We start from the raw sequence: 12,677 nt of genomic DNA on the forward strand, positions 1-12,677 counted from the left end.
CCTATGCTGACGGTGCGTTTTGAAGCAAAAATTTCAGATATTCATTAGGTATGGATGATGTGTTCGTTTGTACTTTCGGTGACTTCAAGTTACACAAAGAAGGAAACTCAGCGTTCAATATGTTACGAACTGACAACTGAGTTGAGCATCTAAACAATGAGGGATGGCTATGAATGAGAATCAATTTAACATAAGTCATATTTTTCAACAAAAGTTATAACTGAAAAAACAAGCATATTAAGAAAAAAGTTGTTATAATAAAAAGTGAAACCAACCAAACATGCCATAAAGTACCGGAAGAATAGTTGAATTGATTGTCAATGATTCGATATATGCAAGCTCAACCAGGCAGTTGTATAGAATCAACGAAGTCTTTGCAGATAATTTCGAAAAACATGTTACATTAATAATTGCATGTTTGAGAGAAGAGAGAATACTGTTGCTCCCACAGAGTTTCTGAACAGAAGGAATACCCTTATAAACAAAGGTACAGAGGTTGGGAGTGTATAACTCGAAGTTGCAACAGTCACCTTCCAAATGTTTCCAAGTATTGTTAAATTTGCGAGTGTGGCACTCGATATGCAAAGGTTTTGTTTGTCAAGAGTGTGACAATTTTGAAGGATCAAACTATTCAAACTCTTAAATGCTGTAAAAGGCTCAACACGGCCATCATCGTCCACATGAAAGTCAAAGCACCCTAAAAACAGGTTCGTTAATACTGGAAAATTCAAAGAATTTGGAAATAATGTTTGTGGAGGAGAAGCAACAGAAATGTGAAGAGATGTTAAAGTGTCACATGAAAAGAAGTAAGACCGAAGGTGTTGAACTTTTCTGACATCTATTCGTACTTGCTTGACATTATGCGTAAAAGCATATCTGAAAATCCATTCAAGATGGCTTTGATATCCCGTGAGGCGAAAATCAAGAACTTGTAGTGCCGTTCACCGATCACGCATGCCTTAAAATCCATGAAAATATTCGAAACCTCTGAGATCCTTTAAATGTGAATAACCTATTATATAAGGCTTGGAAGACGCTTCCAGAGATTCTTCCATCTTTTGGACAAATCACAAGTTTGAACTGCGTATTTGGTGTTCAAAAAAGAGAGTATGTGAAGTAAAACACAATCGGGGAAATCACTTAATTTGTTGTCATTATCATCCCTGCTTGATTTCTTGCAGTAGAAAAAACACCCAGTAATGCCAGAATGCTACCTCGGCCATCGACAAGAGATTCATATTGATTTGTGTAAAACCAAACCCTTTGATAGTGTGTTGCTGCTGCAAGTTTTGAAAACTAAAAGCAAAGTGAGAAAGTAAAAACTCTATTTCCCTGATTATACATCAGAAAAGTCTGCACGTACAGGTTATTTCCTAATTCCTAGGAGTAGTAAGTTTTATCTCACAAATATTCAAAGTCATTATTATTTCTTGTTTTTATTTTTTTTTTGTAAATATTATTACCTATTGGTATAATGGTTCAACTTTAGAGGGAGGAAAAAATTCAACCCAAAAAAAAATAGCCCTTTTGGTTTAATTTAATTTTTATAATATTTTCTTAAAAAATTCAAATTAATCCAAAGACAAAAAATGAGTTTGTTTGATTCAGCCTGATTGGATTATGCTCGTGTATGAACATAAGAGACGGATCACAAGGGTTGGTGATGTGATATTCAAGCTTTGATGTTGATGATATGTACGCCTTCTTCTCCTATGTTCCTTGTCTAAATGTGGGTGTACCAGAATAAACACTTTTATGTCAACGTAAAAGATAGTGAAAATAGTTACCGAGTAATGTGAGTTGAATGATCATATGGAGGGGTGAACTCCCTATTAGTAGAGTAGATGATCTCATAAACGCTACAATTTGTATATATCTTTACTATGGTGATCCTTGAGATCATGTCGAAATTAGTGTTACTCGTCAGTGTGGCTGAAGTCTGAGATATAAAGTGGCACATATCTGGTTTGACAGAGTTTCCTTATTATGTATGAAATAGTGAAAGCAAATTGGTAACGTCTGAAAACACTACGTATCTTCAGCTGGTTTAACTAAGTGCAAGTATACATTGTCCAAGTAATTCATTTTGGTTGTGTATATGTAATTCATGAATCATATGTGACAATTTTGTTTTATTCATGAACCAACGGAAACAAAACTACAGTCCCAATACCAGAAACAATATTAGCCACTAGAACCCAAACATAACACCAGAACCACAAAAGGGCATACTCGAAGCAAAATCAAAACTGCTGCACCAGAAAAAAGACCAATCAGAACCATAAAACTTTCCCCAGCCGCAACGCAGAGTTGTCACTGAAGCACCGAAAGAACACACCCAAAAACATCCCTTCCAAAACGAAGGAAGATACTAAAAGCCGCCAACACAAGAAACAATCTGCTAAAAACAGATCAAAATCAATTTAGAATTTGTTTTAGAGAAGAATAAGATGTATCTGTCAATTAGGCATTTGTCAGGAGCAAACTTATGGACTTCCGTTCTAGAATACGATTTTATAAAGCTTTATCAACTTCATCACTTTTTGGTGCCCTTTGGACCATTTTCAGATGCAGCAATTGCAAAATAATTATGGCAGATAAAAAAAAGTTATTTAAAAAATAATCGGTCTTGTTTAGAATTTAAAACCCACAAATTATATTGTGAAAGCATACTAATTGGCAACAAAGCAAAATCTATTTCATATAAAATCTATTTATCTTCAAAAAACAACTTACAATGTTCAAACTTCAACATAGCAATTAAATAATACTAGCAAAGAAGACATCCACGAGTCAAGAAGAGTCTCAATTGTGTGCAGTTTTCTTCCACATGTTTCACTCCTTTCTTTGTGACATAATAACAATCTTTCAGTAATAGTTCCAAAAGCCCGCAACAATTCTTCGAGATCACATAGAGTGTTTCATCATCCACCTTCGTATCTGACAAGTTCAACACCTCTAGGTGGGGAACAACAAAGTTCATTCCACGTAGCTTCACTCTTGAACAGTGGGCTAAGTTCAAATGTTTAATCTTACTACATCTCCTTAAAACTTGACAAATACCTTCAGATATTTTATTGCAACTATTCAAATCAAGAAGCTGCAAATTGGGGAAAAAGGAAGCTAATATTACAATATTTTCATCAGTTAATCGTAAATTTCTGCCTAAATAGAGAGACTTTAACTGAGGATATACACTAGAATTCTCTACACTCTCTTTCTCTATAGTTGCGTGTTCCATTTTAATCTCACCAAGTAAAGGGCAGTTTCTAACGAGTGAATACAAGGCTAATTCTGTGAGCATCCAACAGTCACTAAGGTTTACAGACAGTAAGTCACGAAGAAACAAAGACAACTCAGCAACATGTTCATCATTCAGAAAATATGTGCACCTAAGATCCAAATGTTGTATACATCGCCACTTGGATAACATAGAGTGAATTCCATTAATGAAGTTAGTTTGATTGTTCACCAAAGGGTGACCAAGGTTGAGTTCTTTAAGCATTGGGAAACAATCGACAATAAGTAACAGATCGTTGTTGTTGTAGAGAAACGTGTTGGAACAATCGAGAGATGTCAAAGTTGTAATGTTTTGGGAGAAAGCTCGCAACCCATTTGCAGGAAAGGTGTGTTGGTTGGAGATACTAAGCGATGTGAGTTTCTTAAGTGGGAAAGGAGAGATTTTGTGGAGAAGCATGTCCAGGTCACCGTTGTAGTTCGAGAAGTCAAGGGAGTTGAGGTTGGTGAACCTTTTGAGGAGGCGACCGAGGAAAGGGCCTGTTGCATCTTTGACGATGAGTGAGAATCGACGACGGTCAATGATGGAGAGGAACTCTTTGGAGACAAAAGAAAAAGAATTCAAGCAGCGGTGATTGAAGTCGTCTTTGTGGATGAATCTGAAGATAATCTCCCAACACTCATCAGGTAAATACGAACATGTTGAATCTGAAACCTTCGGACTTTCGGTGAGTAAGTTTTCTGGTGAATATGATTTTAGGGAAGAAGTTCTCTTCCTTTTCATTGGATATTAGAAAGGATATATGTTACCGGTTTTAGGGTTTATGTTTCAGATTTTCGGATCAGAACTTGTAGTAGTTACTGTTCGTTCCCTCTATATATAGAGTGCCATATATATATATATATATATATATATATATATATATATATACATATATATATAGATATATATATACATATATATATATATACATATATATATATATATACATATATATATATATATTAGAAAATGGGCTTTCTTTGTGAAATATATGGGTTTACTGTTTGTTTTTTTAGAGGAGTATCCCTATTTTTTTTTAGTATATCATAATCTCCATTAAACTCTTTTTTTTTTTTTATTAAGAAATCTCCATTAAACTCTTCTTCTTTTTTTTTTTTTTTAAGAAATCTCCATTAAACTCTTAAATCAGTAACTAATATCTCAATTTTTTAGTATCTCTTGTTCTCGGTTGATCTCTTAAATAGAGAACTAATATCCCTATTTTTTTAGCATGTGTTTGGTTATGCGGTGATGAAAATTGATTTTGAGTGAATTGATTTTATAAAATTGATTTTAGTTAAAAATGAGTTGAATGTAAAGTGATTTATGTTTGGATACGTTTATAATAAAAGTGATTTGTATGAAAAATGTTGTTTGGATATTTTCTGTTAAAATTGCTTTTGGGTGTGTAAATGACCAAAATAGGTTTTTATTTTGGATTTTAAATTAGATTTCATTTATTGCTTGCTACAAATTTTTTTTTTGAAGGATACTTGCTACAAATTTGATTTCCATTAAAAAAACATTTGGTAACTAAAATTCATATTATTATTTTATAAAACAAAAAAAAAAATTAGTGGGCTCTATCAGGATCGAACATTAATTAAGAAGGTTTTGTGAAGGGCCTGTGTAGAGAAAGCAAACAAAAAAACACACTTTCCACCGAACAATGTCTTCTTCTACCTTCAGATTTCTGCAACAACCAAAAAAATTCACAGCAACACAAAAAAATGACGCAGACTTCAGTCAACAGAAATACAGAGTAATGAATTTCTCAAACAGGTGAATGGGTTTTTAAAATATAAAAAGGTTTGAAATATGTGATTCAAGGACAAAAGAGACAAATTGCTGTTATGTATTTCCACGGTAGGGACAATCGATTTAAAAAAGCTAGGAAGAGCAGCTTAACGAAAAATAAATTCTAATGATGAAAAGCACGATGGCGGCGGATTCTCGGAGGAGACCCAAACAAGTTGAAATCACGTTTGATGATGTTGGCCGTGCTTTTGAAGACTTTCACCAGGTAACCAAACATGTACTTAGTATCTCATTGGATAATGTGCAACCGTCTTACAATGTCTTACAAAGATCTTTGCTAAAATCGTTAAAAATAAAAAAGATAAATTTGCGAATAAACTCACAATTTTATGTTAATAGCCTAAAATGACAATAGCCTTTGTACTTACTCTAAATGATAGCCTTTCATCGAAATATTAATCAACGGTTGTGATTATTTAATAACAATTGTTATGGTGGGGATCCATGCTTAATCTGATCTCTTGGGAAAACTACAACACCACAAAATCTTCTAGATAGTATATCCTCCACCCTTCTTTTTCTGCAAAGCCCAGCATCTATTACTTCTGTTGTGGTGTACACTTGGTTCTGGATTCAAGTAAAATAATAACACCATTTTAACGTTACCAAATAAGTACGACATCAAGAACATAGGAAGCCAATCTTTATGTCAATATCTTTAAGAATTTAGGCGCAATATGTTGCATATCAACCAGGGAATCATTGAAGATAGTAATAAAAAGGAAATACAAAGCAATATATTATGGAAATACATATGTAAGGAAAATTATGCAAAAGTGTTAGACATAAAATAAAAACTCTATCAAACAAGATAGGGGTACCACAAGGGAACTAAATCAAATAAAACAAATAATTGAATCTTTGCTATAGATTATAGAGGCTCAATTTAAGTTGAGGTTGGACCAACCATGTTAATATACCCAAGTTATAATCAGAGATACTGAGGAAAACATAAAACAAAGAAAGTTGAATGCACATTTACCTTAGTAACGTATGAGGTCAACCTTTGCTGACGGTGCTTTTTGAAGCAAAAATTTCAGATATTCATTAGGTATGGATGATTTGTTCGTTCGTAGTTTCAGTGACTTCAAGTTACAAAAGGAAGGAAACTCCTCCTTCAATATGTTAGGATCTGAGTGGAGCATCTAAGCAATGAGGCATGGCTATGAATGAGAATCAATTTAACACAAGTCATATTTTCCAACAATAGTTATAACTGAAAAAACAAGCATAATAAGAAAAAAAATTGTTGTAATAAAAAGTGAAACCAACCAAACATGCCATATAGTACCTGAAGAATAATTGAATTGATTGTCAATGATTCAATATTAGCTAGCTCAACCAGCCAGTTGTATAGAATCAACGAAGTCTTTGCAGCTTTCGAAAAACATGTTACATTAATATTTGCATGTTTGACAGAAGAGAGATTACTGTTACTCCCACAAAGTTGTTGAACAGAAGGAATGCCCTTATAATCAAAGGTACAGAGGTTGGGAGTGTATAACTCAAAGTTGCAACAGTTAACCTTCCAAAAGTTTCCATGTATTGTTAAATTTGCGAGTGTGGCACTCAATATGCAAAGGTTATGTTTGTAAGAGCGCGACAATTTTGAAGGATCAAACTATTCAACCTCTTAAATGTTGTAAAAGGCTCAACACGGCCATCATCGTCCACACCAAAGTCAAAGGAACCTAAAAACAGGTTGGTTAAAGCTGGAAAATTCAAAGAATTTGGAAATAATGTTTGTGGAGGAGAAGCAACAGAAACATGAAGAGATGTTAAAGTGTCACATGAAAAGAAGTAAGACCGAATGTGTTGAATTTTTCTGACATCGATTCATACTCGCTTGACAATATGCGTAAAAGCATATCTGACAATCCATTCGAGATGGCTTTGATACCCCGCAAGACACTCCTGGCGAAAATCAAGAACTTCTATTGTCGTTGAGCGATCACGTGTGCCTAAAAATCCATGAACAAAATATTCGAAACCTCTGAGATCCTTAAAGTGTGAATAACCTATTATAAGGCTTGGAAGACGCTTCCATATATTCTTCCATCTTTTGGACAAAATACAAGTTTGAACTGCGTATTTCGTATTCAAAAAAGGAGAGTATGTGAAGTAAAACACACTCGGGTAAATCACTTAATTTGTCTTCGTTCTCATCGTGTAAATTACTTAGTTTGTCTTCGTTATCATGGTCGTTATGTTTTGGTCTTACTCTCTTCACGGGATTCCAGATATCTTGAAGTAGAAGAAACACCGACTAATGCCAGAATGTTACCTCGGCCACTGACAAAAGATTCATATTAACCCTGCTTTGACTGTGTGATTCTGCGGCGAAATTTGAAAATTGAAAGTAAAGTGAGAAATATATATAACTCGGTATTGTGTTGAGTAAAAACCCTAATTGTGTGAATAAAAATCTGCACTATATATCATATGAGTAGTAGGTTTGGTTTAGTTTATTAGGGTGAGGAAAATTCAAAGTCTTATATCTGCACCAAATAAAAACCCTAACTCAGAGTCATTCTTATTACTTTTATTTAATAAATATACTAGATTTTTGGCCCGTGCTCCGCTTGGGTTTATTGTAAAGGGATTGACATACGAATAATAAAATGCAATATATAATAGGCAACGGTGAACAAATAACACGTGATAATCCATAGTAGACAAAATAAAACACGTCATAAAATGTATGACATCTGAAATATTATAAAAGAAAATTCGGTAATCCTATCAATATCAATAATTCAGGTATATATAACCAAGTTTACATGAAAATTAGGGTAGCCGAAAAAAGTATAAAATAGAAGGCATCAAACGTGATCATTGATATGCTCATAGTTTCTAGAACAAACGTGCAGCATCAAATAAGTGTAGAAAATATTTTCTTCAAAAACAAAAAAAAAAAAAAACAAGAGGATAGGAATGAAATTGGTGGATTACATTTTTTTGGATGAAATTTGTTAGGTTAAATAATTGCAAACCTAATAAAGCAAATGAGCGGGAAAAAATTAGTTAAATTGCTGCAGACGTAACAAAATTATTAAATAAGGATAAGTGTAAAAAATATTTTCTTAAAAAAAAAAAGGTTAGATTTTTGACTTGTGCTCCGCTCGGGTTTATTGTAAATGGATTGACATACAAATTATAAAATGCAATGTATAATAGGTAACGGTGAAAAAATAACACGTGATAATCCATAATAGACAAAATAAAACACTTTATAAAATGTATGACATCTGAAAATATTATAAAAGAAAATTCGGTAATCCTATCAATAATTCAGGTATATATAACCAAGTTTACATGGAAATTAGGGTAGCCAAAAAAAAAAAGTATGAAATAGAAGGCATCAAACGTGATCATTGATATGCTCATAGTTTCTAGAACAAACGTGCAGCATCAAATAAGTGTAGAAAATATTTTCTTCAAAAAAAAAAAAGGCAAGAGGATAGGAATGAAATTGGTGCGGTGCATTTTTTTAGATGGAATTTGTTAGGTTAAATAATTGCAAACCTAATAAAGCAAATGAGCGGTAAAAAATTAGGTTAAATTGTTGCAAACGTAACAAAATTAATAAATAAGGATAAGTGTAGAAAATATTTTCTTCAAAAAAAAAAGGCTAGATTTTTGACCCATGCTTCGCTCGAGTTTATTGTAAAGGGATTGACATACGAATATGCAATATATAATAGGTAACGGTGAAAAAATAACACGTGATAATCCATAGTAGACAAAATAAAGCACTTCATAAAATGTATGAAATCCAAAAATACTATAAAAGAAAATTCGGTAATCCTATCAATAATTCAGGTATATATAACCAAGTTTACATGGAAATTAGGGTAGTAGAAAAAAAATATAAAATAGAAGGCATATCATTGATATGCTCATAGTTTCTGGAACAAACGTGCAGCATCAAATAAGGGTAGAAAATATTTTCTTCAAAAAAAAAAAAAAGGCAAGAGGATAGGAATGAAATTGGTGGGATGCATTTTTTTAGATGGAATTTGTTTGGTTAAATAATTGCAAACCTAATAAAGCAAATGAGCGGGAAAAAATTAGGTTAAATTGCTGCGGACGTAACAAAATTAATAAATAAGGATTATTACTCATTGGTACATCGAGTCGGTGTGTTTCTGTTATTTAGGGAGAGAAAATTCGACCCAATAAAAAAAGTTAGTTGGTCAATTTAATCTACTAACATCAACTAATCTACTAACATTGTATAAAAATTGTATATCAGCAAAGTTTCATATATGTGTTTAATTGTAAATTCTCAAAATATAAAAACAATCTATTATTGCATAAATATATGTAATATCCCGCCTGTCAGTATCGGAATATTACCAGTCGATCGTGTCAGAGGAATTAAATTCATGGAAGATAAGTGTGATGGAAATATTTTATGACATGTCAGCATAACGCGGGAAAAGTATCGGAGTCGTTTTAAACACGCTTGAGGCAAGGGCATAATTGTAATTTTACGGAAAAGATTATTTATATGTTTTTGGTGGAAAATATCTCATTTCCCTTATCCTTTTCTCTCTCTAAGTTGGAAGAATTCTCCTCCTTCTCTCTCTTCTCTTCCCTCACGTCATTCTCTCCTCTCCTCTCCAACAATCTTTCCAAATTTCTTCTTCTTCCATGACAAGATTTCCTCCTTTACCTCCCATATTACCACAAGGTTGTGTAAGCTTGGTTTTGGGTTGAATTTCTTCTTCTTTCTCATGAAGCTTATTCCATCTCGCTCCTTTGAAAGAACAATTCTTCCAAGAATTTAAGAGTGAACCAAGCATGGATTGTTAACAACTTAGTAAGCAATAATCAACTATGGATTGACTAGAAATTTTAGTGGTTGGTTTAACCAAGAAGCTAGGGTTTGTTATTTGGTAAAGAGGAAGCTTTGAGTTGGAATAAAGATGAGCTAGCAAGGATGATGATGCTTGGGATTGCAAGAAAACAACAAAAAATGAGGTGGCTTGAACAAAGAAAACAAAAGGATCAAAAGCTAGGGTTTTGAGGCATGAAGTGAAAGTGATGCTTGAAGCTTGGGCTACATGTGCAAATCTTGTTTAGGTGAGTTCCTTAGATAGTGTTCCTACCTTGGATTCATGTGTTTATGACTTGTAAGTAGAGAAATGATTTATAGGGTTTATACTTAGAGTATAAGTACCCCTTTTCATGTCATGCTTGCCATATATGTAAATACTTGCCATTCAAATGTTTTACAAGTTTTCTATGACCTCTAGAGTCTTAATATGCATAGAGATACTTGGTTTTGAGGTTTTTGGGTCAAACATACCAATTTTGCAGGTGCTGGACTGTCATTACTCGCCACTGCGAGCAGATTGCTCGCAAGGCGAGCTAGAAGTCCGAACATGGGTGTCTGCTCGCCTTTAACTCGCAGCTGCGAGCAGTTACTCGCCATGGCGAGCAAGCTCACTCGCGAGGCGAGTAGACAGTGCACTTGCACCGTTTGCTTGTTTTGCGTAATGATGGCAGGTTCCGGCTTAAGTTTTCTTCGAGCAGTCTTTTATGAAACGAACCCCTCAAACCAAGATCCTATTAGCTAATTTTAAATAAGGTTTTTCTTGATAAGAAGCAAGTATTTGGAATAGTTAGCAAGGCATGGAAATTGAGAGAATTAGGTCATGAACCGGGTAGCAAGTTAATCCTTAAGGAAGGGAAAGAACTAGAGCCTCGATATAGTTATCGAGAACTAGAGTAGTTAGAAAGAATAGAATGCTTTGCATTAGTATTTTACTTGTTAAGATGCGAGGTGATATAGATTATTATCTTCGCATAGAAGTTAAGTGCCATACGAGTATGGCAAGACGTGAATCGATTTTATATCCATTCACGAAGTAAGTTGAGCAAGCATATAGTTACCTCTAGTGGGATCCTCTAGGGATCCAAGGTAAAGAGTTAGCATGTTTAAGTTAATTTTCATGCATAAGACTAAGACTTTTAAGAAAGAAAGAGTGTCATGTCTCTTGTTATCCAAATTGGATTCAAGGGGTTCCCCAAGGGGAATGGTTAAGCCGCAAGGGAGCCGCATTTCACTAAGTTAAGGTGTCGTGTCTTTTGTATTCCTTCCAAGGTTGGGTACAAAAGGTTCTCCAAGGGGAATGGGGTAAGCCGTAAGGGACCCGCACGTTCACTAAGGGAGTCCGGTGCGCTCTTGCTAAGCATATCACCGGTAGTAAGGGATTATCTTCCGGGGTTACTCCACTCGGGACTAATCCGTAAAATGAACTCAGATAAGTTGTTTGTTACACGCTAACATAATCAATGAAGCTAACTATGCATATCTATTATACATGTTTATGTTATGTCATAGAGCCTTGACGTAGATCGTCAAGAACAAGTAGAGACTTGGCGTAGTTCGTCAAGAAGTAGTAAAATAGCAAGAATCACTTAGGTGATAAGAGATGATATGTTGTAGATACAACATATTAAGCAAGTAGAAGCAAGTAAATAAAGATATGCCGACGACGATCTTAGGTTACCCCTAATCGTCCGGTTTAGAATCGTGTCATGATAGAGATATAAGAGAGCCTTGATGCTTAGAGTGTACTCTTGGCAATGCGGTTTTAGTTCCCCCTTCACCGCCATGACACGTATAGCAGAGAAGCCTATAACAAGTTAAGAATATTAAGACGGCCCTAGCAAGCACCCCCGTCTAAGAAAGCAAGTCCCCACACACGTATAATCAACCGTCAGGTTGTATTGTAGACACTTGGTGACCGTAGGTTTCCCCCGAGGTTGCCTATAGCCTAGGGTTAGGTGGAACTCACTGAGACATTATGTCTCATCCCAATCCTTATTTGTTTCAGATATCAGGATGGTTTAGCAAGCTAGTAGCCGAATGGATGTTGCGACAAGAGTTCGTTCGTACCCGCTGCTGGATGATGTGGATTTCAAGGGATGTATTTATTATTCTTTAGAAAAGCTGAGTTGTAATATTATTGTACGAATGCTTTTATTGTATATTAAATTCATTCGAAGTTTTTATGTTGTAAATTTTTAATGTATCCAGTACTAAACTAATGCACATGCTAGACTTTCTAGATACGTCTAGTATGGGTGTTACATTTGGTATCAGAGCAGGTCGATTCAGACCGTGCCTTGGGTCTTTAAGTTACAACAAAAGTAGTGGGACCATTGGGTTCCGGGTAAATGTTCTAGTTGTTGTTGTTAGTTGAGCCTGATCAACTCAATTTAACATTCGACGATTATAACGGATGCCTGAGAGCTAAATAGGACCCTGGAGGAACGAAGCATGTGATGAAGATGCATTGGAAAGTAAGAACTCGGAAGGAGTATTAGTAAGAAGTTTGATTGTGCCAATAGGTGGCCGGTGAACTAAGTAGTAGAAATGTGAATTCTTCGGGAATGTAAGGTAATGTTAAGAAGGGACGTTCCGGCAGCGTTGGGTAAGATGTTGTAGATACATCGTATACCCGTGAGTAAAGAGTTTGGAAATGTCTAAGTATGATCTGAAGCTTCAGTAAGATTTGTTGTTGGAACAGATTTATTGTATAAGAAGGATTTGTGTTCCAGAACG

At 34.6% G+C, this 12,677-nt stretch overlaps 1 protein-coding gene and 2 pseudogenes across 1 annotated transcript; all 3 read right to left on the reverse strand.

The window, feature by feature from the left end:
* Positions 1–252: 252 nt before the first annotated feature.
* LOC146913132 (F-box/LRR-repeat protein At3g26922-like) lies at positions 253–1,903 on the reverse strand (annotated as a pseudogene).
* Positions 1,904–2,744: 841 nt separating this feature from the next.
* LOC146913133 (F-box protein SKIP2-like) lies at positions 2,745–4,123 on the reverse strand. The gene has a single exon (XM_085718666.1). It carries the CDS (start codon positions 4,019–4,021, stop codon positions 2,771–2,773), a length of 1,251 nt encoding a protein of 416 aa, XP_085574792.1. The 5' UTR covers positions 4,022–4,123; the 3' UTR covers positions 2,745–2,770.
* Positions 4,124–5,304: 1,181 nt separating this feature from the next.
* LOC146913134 (putative F-box/FBD/LRR-repeat protein At1g66290) lies at positions 5,305–7,406 on the reverse strand (annotated as a pseudogene).
* Positions 7,407–12,677: the final 5,271 nt, after the last annotated feature.

Source organism: Medicago sativa, chromosome 6 (assembly GCF_051527215.1).
Source record: "Medicago sativa cultivar Bolivia chromosome 6, Bolivia_mono, whole genome shotgun sequence".
Lineage (NCBI taxonomy): Eukaryota > Viridiplantae > Streptophyta > Magnoliopsida > Fabales > Fabaceae > Medicago > Medicago sativa.